This window comes from Lissotriton helveticus, chromosome 3_1 (assembly GCF_964261635.1).
Source record: "Lissotriton helveticus chromosome 3_1, aLisHel1.1, whole genome shotgun sequence".
Lineage (NCBI taxonomy): Eukaryota > Metazoa > Chordata > Amphibia > Caudata > Salamandridae > Lissotriton > Lissotriton helveticus.
The window spans coordinates 1,554,619,301-1,554,640,776 of record NC_136061.1 but is presented as its reverse complement, the minus strand read 5'-3'; the positions used below and the strand labels follow the sequence as shown (position 1 = coordinate 1,554,640,776).

The 21,476-nt window shown below is 44.5% G+C and overlaps 1 protein-coding gene across 2 annotated transcripts in view; it reads right to left on the bottom strand.

The window, feature by feature from the left end:
• Window positions 1-489: 489 nt before the first annotated feature.
• SIK2 (salt inducible kinase 2) overlaps window positions 490-21,476 on the bottom strand; it is a 428,969-nt gene continuing 407,982 nt past the window's right edge. Inside the window, exons 12-16 of one of the 2 annotated variants that reach the window (XM_078682308.1) lie at window positions 18,381-18,544; window positions 14,563-14,676; window positions 13,224-13,315; window positions 3,836-6,507; window positions 490-3,638 (exon numbers count right to left, since the gene is read on the bottom strand). In XM_078682308.1, the coding sequence (XP_078538434.1) occupies window positions 5,928-6,507; window positions 13,224-13,315; window positions 14,563-14,676; window positions 18,381-18,544 (950 nt within the window). In that variant the 3' untranslated portion in view covers window positions 490-3,638; window positions 3,836-5,927. Of the gene's footprint in view, window positions 3,639-3,835; window positions 6,508-13,223; window positions 13,316-14,562; window positions 14,677-18,380; window positions 18,545-21,476 lie in introns of those variants that run through there. The other variant, XM_078682309.1, reaches the window with a different exon arrangement.

Sequence of the window (21,476 nt, the reverse complement as noted above, 5' to 3'; positions counted from 1 at the left end):
AAAATGTTCAAATAAATTGAGCCATATCGTATCTGGGGCAAGTCCTTGATAGTGCGAGTATAGGTCGAATTGTTTGTAGTGATACACTTATGTGTGGTCAAAATGTATGCCTACATCTCCCAGCCCATGTTTTTCCAATGTAGGTGTTCTCAGTTTGTGGTCACATCATACCTCTTTGTTACATATTTGCATATTTAATGCAGCTGGGGAATGATACAAGAGGTTAGACCTTTCAAATGAGTGGAACAAAGCACCAAGACAATTGGTTCAACAATGTGTCAGTCATCTGTTCGTCCACCAATTGAGTGTCTACTCAGAGAAGCAGCAGACATATTCCAATGGATGTGCAAAGTTCCAGTCACACTGGTCAAAGTAGAAAAAGTTCACCTTTAACTTCCCATAGAAGTCATCTTATTGGACTGTGCAGGTGATTACTCTCACAAGACAGAAGGAACTCTAATCCAGGATAGAGACAAATTGTAAAAAAAATTCTCATGCCAAGCTCATTTTTGAAGACTGCAATCCCCACAAAAAATAGGGAAAAACTTTATAAAGTGTAAGGAGAAAAGACTTGCAAAAGTAGCCAAGTATTGGGAATGAAAGTCGGGCACATTCACACACACACACACCTCTTCTTATAACAGGTTTGGGTGCAGTGGATATAACACGGGTAAACTCCATAAAGAGTTTTCTACAGGATATGTACTATTTCAGTGAGGACTGGATAAATGCTGGAATTCGGTCTATTGCCTTCTTTATCGTTTAACATCTGGCAGGACCCTCCCATCTCCACTTCACTCACACAGGAGTATTATTTTGTGTTGTCATACTGGGGTAAAAACCAACTCAAAAAATCCTTACTCAGTTCGTAGCTGGTACCATTTGTAAGGCCAGATTTCCTGTATGAAATAGGTTCAACTACAGGGCCAGGAATCTACCTTGCCTTTTGTAAGCCAATTCAAATGATTGTATTGCAAGTGCATTTTTTTAAACCATTAAGAACTAAGGGCCAGATGTAGTAAGAAAAAGGTCGCAAAAACGTTGTTACAAACTGCAGCCACTGTTTATGACTAGTCTCCCATTTTGCAATGTAAATTATGTAATAATAGGTCACTTGGCAAAATCAGGGGGTGCGGGGGGGGGGGGGGCTGCATACCTACGAAATATTGATTGGGTAGGTAGGCGACCTGCAAACCCATCCATGAGTTTGCAGTCCCAAATGGAAAACAACATTTGGTTAAAAGGCAGCCTGTGTTCTTTAAAGAGACCAGTGTAGCTTTACAAAAAAGAAAAAATTCCCATTAGGGAAAATTTCGAAGGGAGCAGGCGGTGGGACCCTAATGTCACCCAGCACCATTCGCAAAGGTGAAGGTGTTCCGAAGGGGCACTTTTTCCTTGCAAACTGGTTAGCATCTCTTTTGAGGTGCTGGTAACTGATCAATGGTTTACGACTGCAACTGCAGTCATAAACCACTGTTACACACCACATCTAATCACAATTAGGAGGGCACACCCCTTTCATGACTGGTCATAACTGTGATTCGGTATTGGTCCAGAACCAATTTTGCAAGTGAGAAAGGCTTTTCTGACTCGCAAAATGAGCTCAATACATACTTAACACCACTTATGTCTGCTAATCTTCTGATATTGCAAATCAGAGAGGATGGGTCGTAAAATGGCTTTGTATGTCTCGCCCTTACAGCTAAACTAAACATACCTAAACACACAAGCAAAACACAACCCAAGTCAAGGCAGACGAAAAAGGTTTCCTTGATCTATTTAAAACAAATGCTGTTACAGCCAATTTCAAAACAAAGATATTTCAGACATTTGTTTCCCATACTGTCACTATCTCACTTTACACAATAACTGTCCAGGATTAATGAAGAGGAAACACATTTCTGAGAGGACAATGTGTCCATCATATTATGAGGTCTGGCGTAGCATTTCTTTAAACATGTCGGTACGGTATATTTAAAGTTAACAGGTGATCGCCAACAGTGGTGGAGCTCTTTTTTCCCCATGAAAGGCGAAGTTGGTGTGATTACATGATAACGCAATCCTGAGAGCCCCATTTCATTAGAAAAGTTTAGTCTACCAGTTGCCCAATCAGGATGTGAAGACCGAAGATCTTCTCTTTAAAGTGATATATTAATAAATACCTCTTACTGACCAATTCCACTAGATGAAACTAGTGGTGGGGAAATTTGTGGAGCTTTGATCAGCCACATACGTTTGAGTGTTCGAGCATAATCGGTCTTGTGCTTCCTGTGGGTAGGCACTAACTAGGAAGAAGCTAAAGGCCACATACTGCCCATTTTATTGCTGCTGTGCTATATGAATATGCTATATGACTATGAATAAAACCCCTTTAGATCCTAAAAAGGGGAGCTTTTCATGTGAATGTTAAAATAGGCCTAAGCAGTCTCATACTAAAGAGACAACCCGACCTCTAGAGAAATTCATCAGAATCTCTACATGGATAATCTGACAAGTGACCAATTTTGGTCCACTCCCTGCAACCACCTGGAAGTAATTGATCGTTAGGTTCACTAATAGGACAGTGATGCCTCTGCTGTCAAAGTGTACAGCATGCTATACCCAAAATCACACACATAGCACTCCTATGGAAGAACACTTCTACTTTGGCCCTAGTTTCAGGGGCTCTGTGACAGTAGCATCTTTTACAGGACTCTTTCAGAGAACACCAATCGATCGGATGCTAAGAGCGCAACAGTTAACTGGGGCACGTATAGGACACGCTCATGGCTCTCCTCTGGTCTTACAGAGAAAAAATCAGATGGGGATCCTGCAATGCCCAGCTTCAGGTCACACTAGGAGCAGCCACCCACAGTTGTTTTTACAATTATTTATAAAAAATATATATGAGAGATGTGTATAACGTTTAAGAATGTGGTAAAAGGGACTGGCCAAACTGGAACACCTAATGGAATACACTGAACCCCATGAAAAAGCAATATTGATAGCAATTGGATAACCTTCATGGGCAACCCAAAAAGAAGGTGCAATACCATCAAAAAATGTATGAACTGGCAAATGCTGCAGGCGAAACTGAAGAACCCAACTAGCCAGATAAATTACCATCGTTCTCAAAGACATATTTACAAGACTGGATTTGCAGAGCTCAATCCTTTGTTTTCATTGTTCGTCCTTTTTCCCTGATAAATGCTGTTTTGTTCAAAAAAGAAAAACTTTGCATGAAAATGTTTATTTCAATACTGTGTGTTTGATTTATCCATGTTCCACAGGCCATCTCTCCCCTTCAGCAGCATCCATAATACAAGCAGGCAGAATGTTTGTTTAAACGCTCTACATAGTTCAGAAGTCCATAACAGTACATAAATGATAAACGTGCCACATTTGGAGAAGATCAGTAGACTATGGTGAAGAAGCAACAATTTTATAGTATGCACCATCGCAAAAGATCATCAATGAAGTTAAACAAATCATGTTGAAAGCTTTAAAACCTGTTGCTATCTCCATCAAGTGTGCTGATCTACCATTTGCAGGGGTATCGCCAATGTCCGTTAGTGGAAACTACATCAGTGGCATAAGACCGGGGGCTCTGCAAAACACAATGTTTACTCGTGAGCTGTCCTCAAAAAAGGAATCTTGAACTGGAACCACATTTCCCATAATGCATCATAATGGCTATATGGGTAGTTGTGTGTATATATAGACCTAAAATGTGGATCACTGCTAACCGTGAGCAAGACCAGAGTGGTCAAAACGAGTTGGTTTGTGAGAGGACTTGATGGTGTTGGTTGTATCATACTGAAGTAAAGAAGTCTTGATACCAAGAAAAAAAAAGGACCATAATTTAACACAGCACAAACATTACATCAGTTTTTTAAAATGTCAGGTGTTCTCTCATAAGCTTTGGAAATGAAGAAAATAATCAAACCAACAGTTTTCAGGCCAGACTGGCAAAACAGCATGTGACGAAATACAATGACTCAAATACGCAGTGAAATGTGACATGTGGACCCAAGATGAGAAAGATGGCAAAAAAGGCAATATTTGTCTTGACTTATTTACTACGCTTTGCTTATCTGCAAATCCAACGATGCATGGAGAGCATCTAAGAGATTCGTGTGCAGAGAGAATTCCCAAAGATTCGCTCATTTGCATCATGAATTGGCTCCGGTGCCAAGCTTGGTAGATAACGTCTGCATGTGGCATTGCTCTGAGATGCTCAGTTTGTCATTTAAGATGCTCGGGTGCAAATTTTCGTTAAGTTGACGCATTGTACTCAAGTAAAAGAACATTAGCAATGAAAGTGCTGCTGCCAAAATACATTATTGGGCTGTTCAACACAAAAGACTGAAACAGTGCTTACATGTGACAGACTACCATAGCCTCTGTTTTGTAGGAGTTTCCTTGGCCCAGTCTGCCACTGTGCCTCCCTGATTTGAAAAGAAAATTACCCCCAATGAATTGAAAAATCATACAACCCTCCTAACACCATTGTTAATAACACATCGACAGTTCTTGACATTAAATATTATTAAATATTGCTGTAATACTTCTTAAACTTTTTAGACAGAAGCAATCAAAACACTGAAGTCATTTAAAACACTTTAGGGTTCCACACAGTGGAACACAAACCTAAACTCTGAAGGGACTTTGGCTGTAGCCTCGACGCAAACGGTCTAATTTTCTTCATAAAAGAAAAAGCATATATCTGAAAAGATAAAGAACAGAAGAAGGCACAGCACTATCACACGCCACTTTTTTTTTTTAAACACTGGCTGCTTTGTATTGATATTGTCTAAAACCCTAAATTGTCCATAAATTTACAAAGCTTAATAAACAACCAACAACACGGTAGACTGTAAGTTCAAAATACAGTTAATATTATCTTGTTTTCAAAAGCAAACAAAGGACAGTCTTGTAACAAATGCATCTCCAGTGACCAGAGATGGGCTGGATATATACTGCCTCCACAAGAGGCTGCTGTGGAGAGAAGGTCTCCTTTAGTAAGGGTCACTCTGACGTCGTTTCCTGCTCACGTTATTCCTCACTGCAACTCAGCTGGTACTTCGATATTTCTTGGTCCCTAGGGTTCTTCAATCCTAGTTTAATGTCATTAATATTCTTCAGAGTTACATTTCAGCTACAGTTTTGCTCCAATACTGCAGATTTCGTTCTCTGAACACTTTATGACAATATACTACTTGGGTGGGTTGCAGGGGGCAATCTAGGCATCAGTCTTGTCCGAGTCGCCGTCCCTTGTTTGTGCTAAGAGGTACTCTCATTTGCCAACTACAAGTAAATTACAAGTTTTAAGGTGCCACAATTGATGGCCACTTCAATCTGTTGCATTCCAGCATCCTTTTGTGGGTACTAACGGACTGTTGACAACCAGTAGCGCCCAACGCACATTGTCATTCTGTTGTGCATTAGAATGATTTAGATTCTGCCTTACAGCTACCAAAGTGGTACCCAGAAATCGATATTGCTATTATTGCCAGTAACTCCAATGGTCTTTCTCCACTACACATAATCTCCATGTTTAATGTGCATTACCAAGTTGGATTTGGTTAAATGTGAGAATCTTATGAGCTCCGCCTTGGAGTCTATGTCCACTTCCTATACACAAATTCCAAATACTCAGCCCAGTAAATGTGCAAGATCCATCCTTCCTCTCAGACTCTTGACTGAACCAAGCTTACAACATAGGGTGCCTAGTCGCGAATGGCATCAGCCCACCAGCCGCCTGGTAACAGCCATGCCTCCGACAAGGACTCTTGGACAGCTCTTCCAAACCTCTATGAGCTTCCAGTTAGGAAAATTAGGCATGAATTTTTCTTCAAGGATTGGAACAAAACAAAAAATTCACACGCTTTTCCTTCACTCATTTCACCTGTTTTCCATATGAAGACAGTAACACTGTTGGGATGAGGCTAATTAACGAGAACATAGCCACTATGTTGGGAGTCAACAGTCTCCATCATTTCGCAGTCAAAGATTTGAGGTAGCTCAGAGGGTGCTAAAGTCTCATAGGCAGATTGAGGTTCTTGTGTAGCTGAGCCAGTTTGACCATCGGCCAGAAGCGTCTTGTCACTATGGTGGGCTTGGTTCATTGGGTACTGGCACTGTGTATCATACTCGTGCTCCGGCACTGGAGCACCTGACATTTCACAGGCCTGGTAAGAGTATGTTAGAGACTGCGGCTGCAGGAGGGAAGGAGGAGCGAGGTGGGATTGATTCGACGGTGGATGGTTCTGTATTTGCTGGCTTTGGAGTTGAAGGTTGTGGTACTGACTGAGGTAAGGGTCGTATTGCATGTCGTCAGCGGTAGGCTCCATGACTGGGCTCAAAGGCTGCGACAGGCTGAACTGTCCTGTCTGCTGTTGTGCATCCTGATGCGATAGTGGCAGCTGTTGAGTTGACCGCGGGTATGTGTTTTCAGCGATTTGCATCTGGTTAAAGTATGCTTGCAGGGTAGACTGCTTCTGGAGCAAGAGGCGCTTCTGGTACAACCTGAATAAAACAAAAGAGAGTAAGCTTAAACAAAAACAATAGTTCATTTTTACACTACTGTAACATTTTATAGTTGTGGATCTTCAACAGGCGAAGGAGAGAATTTAGTAAATCGATCATTGACTGGTGGTGGCTGTTACAATAAACAGTTCATTTATGACATTACATTTTGTCAACCTTAATATAAATTCTGTTAATCTGGGCATGAAAAACAACCATTCATAATCCATATAATGGTGCGAATTTCAATTGTGGCTCGCTAGACAGGGTGTTTAATCAATAGCGTTGAAACACATTTTATACTCAAATAAAAGCAATCAATTTCCCAATGTTGTTACAAGAACAACTAAATAAAATAAGTACTTCCAGACATGGTTTGTCTGAGAATTGTAAAATACATGCTTCCATAACCATAAAAGAGCTTGATGAATACTATGTAATATTTACATCACCAGACAATGAACACTAGCAAATGTGATAGGATTTGGCACTAGGAGCGTTGTAATTTTGGTAGAAGGTTTATTATTTGCTATAAAGTAAAAATTCAATAAAACGAAATCGTCCTTAACAATAGTAAGTACTCATTATGGTGGATAGACTAACTACTAATTGTTCACCTTTTGAATCTCACTGGGGCCAGACTGGATCTGGACATTTTTCATGCAATAGCTTCCATGAGCTAGCAGGTTGTACCATTGGGCAGTTGCGTACCAAATATGGGAGTGACTATGTGAAGGCACATAAAGGGGTGCCACCTCTGCGCATTGCAAGGTTCACAAGCAACTTCTGCAATCACAGAAGCGGAGTGGCTGACAAATTATCAGACAGTGAGCTCAACCTAAATTGGGTCCTTATGACAGAAGTCTGCCTGCAAAACAAGGAAGAGGGAGCAGAGTAAAACCTCTGTGGTTAGAGTAGCCATTAAAAAGACCATTAAAAAGACATGTAACTTATTCTTCTGATGGATACTTTTAACCACAGATGCCTCACCTTTTGAATCGATAGTTGGATGGTAGCAGCATGGTGAAGATGTGGAGTGGACTTCACACCAGAAAGTCCTGCAGGACCAAAAGAGCAAAATGCCTCTCTCTGCAGACCTGAGGAACAAGTTACTTACCTTTGGTAATGATATATCTGTAAGGGACATATATAAGTTATAGATTCCTTACTTTCAAATTACCCTCAGGCGTCAGACTGGATCTGGAGAATTTTTTCTCAGCAGTACACCTGCATGTCGGTAGTGGCGTCGGTCGACTCCACGTTCGTCGTCATGATCGTCGGGATGACGTCGCAGTATCTACTTAAACGCCGCTCCTGAGCGCTCATGTCAGTTCTTTTACACGAAATTCCATGTCAGAAGAGCAGAGCCATGCAAGACACTGACCAAAGATGCACAGAACTAGGGCCCAGTAAGGGAGTCCCTTACTCTATAAGTCAGTACGCAGAACGGGGAGGATGGGTGGGCGGTAAGGAATCTATAACTAATATATGTCTCTTACAAATATATCATTACAAAAGGTAAGTAACTTGCTCATCTGAAAGAGACTATTAGTTATAGATTCCTTACCTTAGAATAGATACCCCAACAATACCAACCCCGGAGTTGAGTAGGCAAACTAAGTTCACACCAGAAAGTCCTGGAGAACTGAACAGCCAAAGAAGTCATCTCACCGGACTGGACTATCCGGGCAGTAATGTTTAGTGAACGTGTATAGTGATGCCCAGTGACTGCCTGGCAGATATCACTGAGGGGGACTCCACATCCCAAAGCAGTAGTGTCTACCGTCGCCCTGGTGGAATGGGTGCGCAGTTCAATCGGAGGCTCCTTTTTCACCAAGGAATAACAGATCTTAATGCAAAGGACGACCCATCAAGAGATTGTCCGTTTTTGCACGGCCCGACCTTTCTTGGCACCCACATAGAGTTGATCGTCCACCCAGAATAGTTTTGTACGATCCAGATAAAACGATAATGCACGTTTTGGATTCAGACAGTGGAGCCTTTCCTCCTCTTTGGAAAGATGCAGGGGCGGGAAGGTGGTGGGCAAAGTTATGGTCGGTCCCATGTGGAAAGAGGTAACCACTTTGGGTATAAAAGAAGGCCCAGTTCGAAGGACAACCTTGTCCATATGGACCGCAGGGAAAGGAGGTTTAGAAGATTGCGCCTGAAGTTCACTCACCCTGTGGGCAGAACTGATGGCAACCAGAAGAGCAGTTTTTAAAGTAAAGAGTCTGAGAGGACAATTATGTATTGGCTCAAAAGGAGCACACAAGGTAAGTTAAGACAAGATTCAAGTCCCACTGGGGCATAACAAAAGGAATAGGAGCAAAGAGGTGAGTAATGTCCTTAAGAAACAGGGGACTTGAAAAGAGAAGGCTGATCAGGAAGGCGAAGAAAGGCCAAAAGATAGCCTTTAAGGGTGCCCAGGGCAGAGCCCTGTTGGGCCATAGAGTATGAAGAGGAGAACCTTAGAAAGAGGGGCAGAAAGGGGATCTTCAGCCTTTCCTGTGCACCATGCCACAAATTTGTTCCATGGACAGCTGTATACTGTTTTTGTAGAGGGACGCCTGGCTGCCAAGATGACATTACAGACTTCGGGAGGGAGGTCAAAAGCTGCCAACTGTCGCCGCTCAATCTCCACACAAGAAGGTGGAAGCTGGACAGGTTCGGGTGGAGGACCATCCCCTGTTGCTGCGACAGAAGGTCCTCCAGAAGAGGAAGTCTGATCGGAGGATCGATGGCCATGCTAAATAGCTCGGGATACCACACTTTTCGTGCCCAGTCCAGAGCCACAAGAATGAGTTGGGCCCGGTCGTGCTTGATCTTCTTCAGCACTCTGAACAGAAGTGGTATAGGTGGAAAGGCGTATAGAAGACCGCAATTCCACTCGCTACGAAAAGCATTGCTGACAGAGGGCCACCTTGGAAATTCCAACAAACAGAACTGCTGACATTGCGCATTCTCTTCGGTGGCGAACAGATCTAACCAAGGCTCTCCCCACTGCTGAAAGAGACCTTGCACCACCTCTGACCGCAGTCCTAAGCTGGCGGAAGAAAACATCTTCCTAAAATGGTCCAGCTTCTTGGCTTCCCTATTTTGAGGAGCTGTAGGAAAAGCGCTTCCTTTCGAGGATGAAGCTTGGGCCACCAAGCTCTCAGGGTTAGGGTGTTGGGAGAGGAAAAGTGGGTCGGCCGAGAGGTGGCGTCTGGCAATCATCCTATCCACAGGAGCCCCTGTGCTGGGCTTGGACCAGGAGCCCAGAAGGACGTTCGTGAAGGCCTCATTGAAAGGCAGCAAGGTTCCCGAAGAGCCTGCTGACGGCTGAAGCACCTCAGTCAGGAGGTTAGTCCTGACTGCCATCGTAGGAAGCTCAAGGCCCAAGGCCTTGGCCACCCAACGCAACACCACAGTGTAGGAAACTCCCTCCTACGTAGCCACGGAAGGGGAGAAAGCATACCAAGGACTGGGAAGGTATCCAGACCAATGGCATCACCCAACTCCTCTATCTAGTCCAGCTCTTCAAGCTGGTCTGCCAGAGGGTCAACAGACCCCGCCCAGTCCTCCTCACCCTCCTCTGGCTGCCACTCAGGGCGATACTGAACACCAGGGAAGAACAGCAGTACAAAAGTACCCTCTGGCGCTGGTACCGGCGTCGGTCGACGCCGGTCCGGGTCAGTGTCCAAGTCGAGAGGGAAGCTGGGGTCGACGACGGCTGGAGGCACAACCAGCATCGGAGGCCTCATCAGGGGAATCGGCTCCGGGGTACGTACCGTGAGGTCGACCGGCGCCGATCCGGATCCAGGCCTGGGCCTGGATCCTCGGGGGCCCTGCAACACCGAGGCTGGAGCCGCCGGCCTTGAAGGCCTAAAGCTCCCAGCCGAGTCTGCTGGGCCTGAAGGCGAGTCGGCAGAGTCGGGCTACCCAAAGATAGTGTGGAGGGCTTCGTAAAATGCTCGAAGCTGGGCAGGGGACGCTCCGGGTCCTGGAAAGGGAGGGAAGCGTGGAGCCCTCCCAGCACCTGGAGAGCAACGACCCTCCGTGCCCCACGTTGTGCCGGCCGAGGAGAAGGCGAAGATGCTTCTTCGCCTTCTTCTTGTGCTTCGACTTACCCGATGACGAAGACTTCGATGACGAATGGTGGTGGTGGCTCAGCGACCGGTCCCATAACCCTCCCCTCAACTGGGACGTGCGAATGGCGCGGAGCCGACTGCCGGGCCTCCAAAAGCTTTCGGGACCGCTTCCGTAAAAACTCAGGGTTCAAGGCCTGGCAGTCCGAGCATGACTTCGGCTCTTTGTTGCGCTCCAGGCACCAAAGGCACATGAGGTTCCGGATCTGTGACCGACATCAGCTTGTGACAGGAGTCCCAAGGCTTGAAACCGAGTCAACGACTTGACATCCCTTATGCACCAGGAGCCGTAAGACTTCAAAAAGGTATGTCGACAAAAAGTTTAGTCAAAAAATGACTAAGGGTATGGCTCTCTCCGGATCTGCGCTGGCTGGCGCGGAAAAATAAAGAAGTGACATCTGCGCACAGAGGCGGCTTCTAAGTAGATACAGTGACGTCATCCCAGCTATCATGACGCCGATGACTAAGGGGTACTGCTGAGAAAAAAATCTCCAGATCCAGTCTGACGCCTGGGGGTAATTCTAAGGTAAGGAATCTATAACTAATAGTCCTTCATATTTACTATTTTTAATTCCACAGCCATGTACCTTGAAAATATATATATCGTCAAGGTACATATAAGTGGATTTATATATAGTAAAACTTTGCTTACCTATAGAAACTTACCTTCACAATATTTGCCCTCGATATTCTCAACACAATATTCTGTCCCACAATATTTTTATCTAAATACCAAGTGGCCACTCTAGGATGCCAAAGGTTTGACAATGAACGTTCTTAGCTGTAGTAAAAAGTTTGAGCCAAGGCATGCCCGCTGGGCAAAGATGTCTCAAACCACCTCTGGGTGCAGACGCCAATTCTGGCTTGGTGGTGGTCATGTAGGTGAAGGAAAGGAGGAGGACTGCTAAATCTGCTTGTGGCCACAGTCCTTGCCATGGCCTCTCTCAGCTATGAAAGGATTGGGTAGGCTGCTGGAGAGGCCAGAAGGACTGCCAATGCCAGAAGGCCAAGCCCGGGACTAGGCTTGGAACTTCTGTTATTGCTGGTGGAATTGGCGGGCAGGACATTGCAACCCCAGCAAACCGTGGCCTGGCTATTGTTAAAGCACTTCAGGGCTGTATCTGCTTTCTCTCGACAGAGCCTGAAGCCATCCAATGGTTCCCATCCAGGATACCTGTACATTACTGGAAAATCCGGTGGCGAGCATCCCGCATGGCATTGAATAACACTGGTAGCCATGCCGTGGCCGGCAGATTTGATCATCAATGTTCCTTCTATGAAAGGAAGGGCAATCAAGATCTCCCTGGCCATATTCCACAGTGCATGTCTGTAATGGCCCAAAAGACTCACAGCATTCAAAAACAATAGGGCAAGTAGTAGAGGAGAAAACTCTCCTGCCAAGGACATCAATTCATTTAGACTCTGCCAGAAGTGGTTGAAAAGGATTTTGGGTTCACGTTAATTGCGGACACCTTTAAAACCAGTCTCTTAGGAGTCGGAAACTGCATCGAGAAGGCCGGATGCCAAGAAACTGGCCAATGGGTGTTTAGTTATTGGACAGCTCACTTGTGGTGCTGGACAAGGCTTGGCCGAGGCCACCACGACAGCCTCAGTCAGAGCCTCAGTGAAAAGCAGCAAAGGTTCGGAGGTGGAAGTCTATTGCAAAAAGTTCAGGGAGGTTATCCTCACTCCTTGTACTTTGCTAAACCTGGGGCGTCCAAAATCGACCCAACTTTGCTTTTAAAATACTGATAGTCAAACTTTTAATGGGGAACATCAAAAGACATCAGCTCTAGTATTTGAACAATCACCCTATTGATATTTGCACTATATACCCCGTATAGTCTTTCGTGTGGTTATGATCATGAGGGCACTTCTTTCTTTGAATCACGTCTAAATCGCTCGATATTTCCTTATATGTGCATCCAGCCATTATTTTATACATCCAACCCCATAGCTGATCAGCTGTCCTTGCTGTTTGACCTGTTCTACTGTTTATCAAAATTACCCAATTTAGTCATTTCTCATATGCAAACAATGTTTATTTGTACAGTTTCACATCCTTAGATTGCATGAAATAAGACTCCTCTATATGCATGAAATTTTTACCTTGAATTAAAATTTCCAATTGTGGGCACTCTTTCTTTCAAATTAATGTCTCCTTAATTCCCATCTTCTGCATGCCCCTGTCCCCCTGAGCACAGCCTTCTCTAAGCGACGGGCATATTTGCCTTAATCTCTATTACTGTATGTCTACAAATTGCTCAAACCTCATTTCACGGAGCACAGTCTATCTTTCTTTGAAAGTGATACAACTGGAGCCTAAAAATACCTTATCTCCTCTGGTTCATCTATTAATCCCACCAACCAGCAGCATGAACTCGTATCCCTCCAGCCCCCAACTAAGGATCACACCTAATTCATATTAATGTAATCTACAACAAAGAAACTGAAGTAAATGCATGGAAGAGTTTCCTGCAGCAAACAATACTAATCACAACAACCAACAATAACCAATAACTAGCGTAATCACTAACAGTGTCCCCTTACTTAACGCACGTAAGTATAAACTTTCAACAGTCTTCTTACCTGTGCTCCTGTAACTGCTGCTCTAGGCTTCTGGGTGCTTCTTTACAGTACAACTGGCAACTGTTCTGGGCATTTGCAAGCAAGCTGACTTTCTGTAACAGTGACAAAAATACAAGGGATGACAGAGGGCATCAAACTATGAAGGCAAATGCTTTTGACATCTCTAGCAGCCCAGGTGTCTGCACACCACCAGGGCTGTGAAACGTGTGTCGCAAATGTGCTAAAATGAACAGAGACGAGGTTATGTGGTCACCACTATCACAGTGTGTGTGCTTCTTAAAGAATGTCTTACTATGTTTGGAAAGTGTTTCTTTCAGAATACACATGGGTTTGATAATGAGTACATGGCAGCACTGAGTAGAACTAAGAAGGAGTATTCCCTGGGAGTAAGTGGGTCTCCTCCTGCGACATACGGGATGTGAGAGGTTTGCCCTAGTGCACCTGATGGAGTTAATAAGTGTCTTCAGTGTGCACTGTGGGATGGAGTGGGTTTTTTTTTTTTTGAGTGAACTGTGGAAGTGCGTGCCAGTGTACACTAGGGGAAGCAGCCTGTGTATCCCGGATTACACTGCGAGAGTGAGAGTATCTTTCCATGTGTGCGCACAGTATGCGAGTGGGTCTGACCTGGTGTACTCTATAGGAGTTAGTAGGTTTCTTACAGAGGTACAGTGGATACCCAAGCACACACTGGTCATAGGTGGCATATTCCCCAAGTAGACTGAGGGAGTGAGTATATGTTTTTTCTGAGGACACTGTAGGAATGAGTGTTTCTCAGTGTACACAGTCTTTGAGAATGCTGTGGGAATAGGTTGAAGCACTGGTTTCTAATTACACAATCACGCGGTGGAATGGTCTCCGATTCGACCATGGGAGGTGACAAGTCTGTCCATGGTTACATTATGGAAGTAGATGAACCTGTCCCTGTTTCCACTCTAGGAGTGAGGTGTCGCATTTCAGTCTTGTCTTGGCTATGCCCAGTTTCCATTTCAGGATGCATTTGTGATTGCTGTGGAAACGTCCTTTCAAAACTGGTAAGACTGCTTAAATGAACAACAAATGTATGAATCACCAGAGGACTCACTCCGCCTTTAAATCATTCAGCACTTGGTGAATATCTACCAATATTTTGGTCTAATTATAGCTTGCCCACATCTTACCGGACTATGTGGTTTTATGCCAAACCTTTGGTCTTCTTGTGATCCATCTAGTCAAAACAATTACATTTATACACACGCCAACACCAGTATGAAAAGAGACTTCGGTTTCTTAGAGAACCTCCCACTAACCCAGAGGAACATTACTGCTCTGTACTTGGTTCCCCGGTTTCAGGTCAACATACCTGCAATCTGTGCTGCAAATAATGTGTTTCCAGGCTTTGACGCCTGGACAGCAATTCAGGATGAACTCCGTTGGGGAAGGCGGTCACATTCTTCATCTGTTGAGCAAAATCATCCTACAAACAGAAGAATCAAGTAAAGCGTGCGCAATAAGGTTTGTAACTGGTGTGAAACTCCAACTTTGCGAGGGAGGTTTATTTTAACTTTGTATTTAAATTGTTCTCTGGAACCTGGTCTATGGTCAGATAATAGTCTATTCATATCTAGTCAAGCTAAACAAGAGGCCAGTTATTGACAACCCTTTATGTCTACAATAATGTATTACTACATAGCCCTTGTTGGCGATATTTTCATTTTGCAACACACCACTCTTGCATGTCATGGAGACTCTTCCCCCCCCCCCCGTCCCCCACCCCCCAAGACCTTGCTAAGTTACAGTAGATGGGTTTGGATACCACAAGTAGGCTTGGCATAGGTTATTTAGGGAGGGGTGTTGATTTTGTGTTTTAATAAGTCACAAACTGAACCACTTAAAATGGAATTATTAATTATGCTTGTGATGACTTCTGCAAGGGTTGGGACAACTTTCCTCATGAATGGCGCTGGATTCGACTTCAGAGGGAGCTATGGGGACTTTTTTGGGGGGGGAGGGGCCAGCAGTGCAATTTTTTTCTTCCGACGAAAGATGAAAGGAGCAAAAATATAGTTGAGGGGATGGATGACAAAACGAGTACATTGTGTTGCTTGGAGTAAACCAGAGTTATTTGAGATCCTAGCCTTCACAGTGTTGTAAAGTATTGGGAGAGTTGTTCAGCATCGCAGGAATGAACTTTCCTTGATGAATGCTATAGTTCACATTTTGGCTTATTGATCTATGCTAAAAAATAAGGAAGTATTTAAGTCTAGTTCACAATGCAAACATAAAACCTTTATCCTGATTCCTTCAATGAGTTACATATTGCATGGGGAAAAATGTAGCGGTCCCATCCTTGTGATTATAAAGTACCAGTAAGGAGATAATTTTGTGAGTTGCCATCTGTCAGACGCCTATCGCAACGTCCCTAGCTATAAGGTGATGTGTCTTCCTCTGCAAGCGTGGGTAGCTGTATTTCACCAAATCTAAAGTGACGCAAAATGCACTCATCGACTATCCTTCAAAAAAGGATTCTGTAAAACAGCAGCAAAAACAAAAGTTGATGGAGGGGATGCTCCTTGTTCTGGGCTCTTCAGCTGGGTATAGCTTGGTTCCAGTTGCACAGTGAGCCCAAGATCTACGTCTGGGCAAACCTGCCGCCGCACTTGGGGCAACAAATGCAAAAATAACAAGGTGATGGGTGGAAACCTTCAATTAATCTCAGCCACTGGCAATCGCTCGGGCCGCAACCCAATACCTCATTATTTTGCACACCATGCCACCTCAGTTTTGAGCCATCCATAAGCAAATCAATCTTGACCCTGCTCCTCATGGGAAGAGTCCGAACTGCCAGGCCAGGTCCTCTCTGAAACGGAACGCAAGCAATCCAGTACTGGTTTTGCTCTTATTTTGAGCTCTTCAGTGAGATTTAGCTTGGATCCAGTGGCACAGTAAACCAAAGACCCACATCTGGGCATACCCATCATGGGAAACAACGATTACTATTCAGTCATTACCACTCAAGTCTTTACCATGCGCATATATATATATATATATATATATATATATATATATATATATATATATATATATATATATATATATATATCAGGAATTAGGGTAAGGGAATTTTAAGGGTTAAAGGGTGGGTAAGGGTACTGGGTGGTAAGAGTTTTTTTAGGGTTTAGGCTGGGTAGGAGTACTGAGTGTTAAGGGTATTTTTAGGGTTTAGGGATGGGTAAGAGTATAAGGTGGTAATGGTGGTTAAGTGTAGTTTTGGCGTTTAGGGGTGGGTAAGGGCATTGAGTTGTAAGAATATATTTACGGGTGGTTGAGTTTGGGGATGATATATATATATATATATACACACACACATTTACATATATACATATACACATATATCACCGAAAATTCTTCCGTAAATAACTGCCTCCTCCAGAACGAAAGCCGCACCGTAACGGTCAAGATGTAGATGTGGGTTTAGGAAAGTGCCTTTTACTTATTTGGGATAAATCAGTTCAATAGTTTTTGAGAAATTCAAGTTTAAAATTATAGTGATATCTCTGGTCGCAAAGTCTTCACGAACAAAGAGCTCATGCAGGGAAACGCACTGCTCTGATTGGCTGCCAACACTTCATCCAGGAAGCGTTGGCAGCTATCTTGGTACTTGGCTTCAAGCAGAGTCCCAAAAGAAAAATGGAAATAAAGAAAAGGGGGCAGGGTAGGAATACCTGGACTCCCAAAGCCATGGTCTTGGGTACCCGCCGAAACCCCGTAATGGCATAAAACCATTTTTAAAATGGATGGGGGTGACGTCCCCTTGCCTCCTGAGGGCCTCAGGACTAAAGTGGACTTTTCCCCCCAAGCAGCAGTGTGCCCAGAGGCACGTTTGCAGAGTGGTGGGGAAAGGGGGCGTGGCCTCTGACTACCTCTCAGCAATCCAGCTGTGTGGGCGTTACTTGAGGTAACAGGATGGCTAGTTGGCCCCCTTGGACCCCTAATAGTCAAGGGGACTTCATCTACCTACTAGTTGTGCACCGCTCTGCATGTTTGCAGGGTAGAGGAGAAAAGGGGCGTTCCCTGCTGTCAGATCTCAGCAATCCTGCTGTATGGGACTTACTAGAGGTAATAGGAGAGGTAGTTGGCCCGCAAGGCTGTCCTTGGTCAGCAGGTCCTAGGTCTGTCACAGGTGGATGGGGAGGGTTCCATGTCATAGGGGCGAGGTGGGAGAATGATCTGCTGCCGGTGGTCGTTCGGTGGATGCGTGGAACGGTGGCGAGGGTGAGGTCAGCGGAGCGAAGCTCGTGGTTCAGAGTGTAGAAGGCGAGTCGTTTGTAGAGTTATGTTGGTCCGGCGTTGTGGAGTGCTTTGTGAGCGTGGGGGAGGAGCTTGAACGTGATCCTCTTGTTGACGGGGAGCCAGCGCAGGTCTCTCAGGTGGGCAGTGATGTGGCTGTAGTGGGGGATGTCGAGGACGAGGCATGCAGAGGCGTTCTGTATGCGTTGAAGTCTTTTAAGGAGTTTGGCCGTGGTTCCCGCATAGAGGGCGTTGCCATTGGAACCACGCTATACCTGGCTGAAGAACCCATAAAATGGGCGAAACCGGTCCTGGGATGCGTCTTGAGCGATTGCTAGTGGCTAAGATTAGTTCAAGCTTTCCATCCATCACCTTGTTGTTTTTGCACTTGTAAAACACAGAGCACCCGATTCTCAGATCCAAAGTGAACTACCAATTCAGGACTGGAATTCACTTCAGACAAGAAAAACTCTCTATGACCGTGAGACGAAAAATATTAGTCTATTTTGCATCTGTTTTTTTAGATTGCAGCTGGAATTTATAAGAAGATCCTTATACTGTCAATTCCAGGACAACTACGCTGCCTACAAAACAACCACCCAAAAATCTTTCAAAGAGAACACTTTAACAGCTGAAAAGCTGGTTCTACATTCGACTAAATCATGTACCTGGGGCAGTGACCAGCATTCATTTAAAGAAGAAAGAAAAACCTCTTTAACGAGATACCATAATGCACCAAAAATATTTTTTCCACAAAAATTGATGAAAGAAATAGGGATTTTACAAAATTTTTGAGACATTGTTAAAGAGATTATTATTTAGTGATTTAGTCCAGAACTGAAATGGTGGAAAGAATATATTTGGATTCCCCCAGTGTGTAATGCAATGTACCTGAGGGTGGTCATTAATAAGGTCTTGAAGATGGGGCGATGTAGATGGCAGGTTGGGTTCTTCATCAGAGCCGATGTGCTCGTACATCATTTGGACCTTGTTGAGCTCCAGAATGCCTTTGGTTCTTGCCAGATTCTGAAGGTGCTGACGAAATGCCACAATTCCTAATCAAGATCCAAAGATTGTAGATTGTAAATTTTGGCAATTGCACTTTAGTAAGTTCAAAGCAGTGTAAGTTAAACAATTACTTCTATTTAAGTCTATGTCCCTTGTTTTATCGAACATGTAATTTGCTGACCTTGCAATAAGTGCATTAATCCCACAAACTACCTAACACACAACATATTACCCTTTCCCTTTTTGGATGACAGCATAATTGTGAAAAATAGAACGTCATCAACCAGCACTGCTGCAATAAGCATCCATCTGCATCTCCCCCTAAACAAACATAGAACTGACAAATTACAAAATCTGAGAATTGGATCAGCTGAGCTTTCGTTGTCCTCCACCACTGGTGAGACAAGCGCAGAGCAGGCAAATTCTGCTCATAATATTGCATAGATATATGCTTTTGTGCAGTTGGGGTGATTTCCTCATTGGTCCTCGACAATAGCTGGATCCACCAAAAATCATGCTCTCTTTACGACTGTTAATTACTCCTTTGAATTAAGGTCTGCCTTTGCTCCAGCAAAACTATACATCTATGCACAAGAGGCCTTCGGGAATTCTTTTACCAAGCACTGTCCCCAATCCTTGCTAAACGTCAGTTCTTGTGCATCTGTTAGTATTACTGGGATGAACTTCTTAAGGTTGCTTCGACTGCTCTAGCACCAAACTGTCTCTTGACTTCTCGTTCACGGACCACTCCTCCACTTGAGGTCTGCTCTCTTCTACTGCACCCACAACAATCTGGTGATAAGGCTATTTTTCAGTCCTTCAGCCTAGCCCTGTATTTAATCAGCAATAGAGGAAAGATGTGAGTGAAGGAGTAGTTTCTTACCTGTAACTCCAGTTCTGTAGTAGGGGTATCTCTGTTATAGTCATAATCTAGTGAATAGTCCCGCTCATGTGCAATCAAAAATAATCTCTTAAGCGGTCTTCTTTGCAGTCCTGCATAGACACTTAAGAGAGAATTAAAGCCAAATAATGCAGCCTATACATGCAAGGCTACACTGTCCAGTACTTCAACTAGAAATGCAAAGGATATTCCACCAATATCACATTTAAACCTGTCTACCAGGTTTCACCATGGAAAATACTTCCCCCCCCCCCCCCCTTCACCAAATCCTTGTAATGATAGAGAGGAAGGGCAGGACAGACAAGCCCCCATAGGCTGCCATTATGTGGCTTAAAAAGGGATACCGTGCCTTTAAGACAACTTTCCAGAACTCTCCTGGTATCCCAGAATGCACAGCAACTCCCTCCACTTTCAGTTCTTTTTGGAGGTGTATACAGCTAGACCTGTAGCATTCAATTTTTATCCTTTTCTCCACCGGGGAGGAGGGCGGGCGCTTATGACTATAACAGAGATACCCCTACTACAGAACTGTAGTAGGGGATCTGTGTATAGTCCTAATCTAGTGAATAGAATAGAATGGCAAGCCCGTCCACAAAACAACCTGGCGGTGGAGAAAAAGTAACACAACACCACTACTGTGCAAACAGATTTCTCAATGAAGCCTGCCCAACCTGAGCATCTGCCCTGGCATCCGATTCCAGACAGTAATGCTTAGCAAAGGTATGGACCGACTTCCAAGTGGCAGCCTTGCAGATCTCTGCAATGGGAACGTTACGAAGCAAAGCTGTTGTAGCCGCTTTGCCCCTGGTGGAATGAGCCTTAGGCTTACCTCCTAAGGTCTTATAAGATTTCTGATAACAGAACTGGATACAAGACACAATCCACCTAGAGATGGACTGTTTCGAAGTAGCTAGACCAGTCCTAACCGACCCATAGTTAACAAACAATTGGTCGGATCTGCAAATGTCTTTGGTTTTATCCAGATAGAATTTCAATACCCTTCTGACATCTAAGGAATGAAGAGACCTTTCCGCTGGAGTAGAAGGATTCTGGAAAAAAGTTGGTAAAGTTATAACCTGATTAACATGAAAATCAGAAATCACCTTGGGAAGGAACTTAGGGTGAGTACGCATAACAACCTTAGCAGCATGAAATACAGTATAAGGTTCCTGGCAACACAATGCCTGAATCTCACTCACCCTGCGGGCCGATGTAATGGCCACGAGGAACACCGCCTTCCAAGACAGGTGCTGCAGTGAAGCCTTGTGAATAGGCTCGAAAGGCTCCTTCATCAGCCTGGACAGCACCACATTCAGTTCCCATGCAGGCGAAGGAAGCCAAACAGGAGGGAACACCTTCTTCAACCCTTCCAAAAAATCCGTAATCACAGGAATCTGGAAGAAGGATGTCTGTGAAGGGCATTTTCTGTACGCAGTCAACGCCACCAGATGAACTTTAATGGAATGGAAATTAAGTCCAGACTGAGCTAAATGCAGAAGGTATGGAAGGATGACATCTTCCTTGCAGGTCGTCGGATCATAGTTCTTAGACATGCACCAGATGCAGAATCTCTTCCATTTGTAAGCATAAGAGGTCCTAGTAGATGGCCTCTTATCCTCCTTCAATATGTCCATGCAATCCTCAGGAGGATTCAAGTGGCCATACTGCACTATCTCAGGAGCCATGCCGTCAAACTCAATGACGAGAGGTTGGGGTGCACCATCTGTCCCCCGAACTTCGTGAGAAGGTCCGGCCTGCACGGCAGTTGCATGTGAGGAAGGAGAGACTGGTGCAGCAGGTCCGTGAACCACCACTGTCTGGGCCTTTCCGGAGCAATGAGGATCATCCGCGCCCTGGACTGGGACAGCTTGATGAGCACCGCCGGAATCAGGGGAATGGGTGGAAAAGCATACAGAAAGCTGTTCGACCAGTTGATCTATAAGGCATTCACCAGAGTCCCTTGCTGATAATACCTCGATGCGAAGTCTTGGCATTTCCTGTTTTCGGCGGTGGCGAACAGATCTACGTCTGGAGTGCCCCACCTGGCGAAGACGTCTTCGAGTACTTCGTCGTTTATG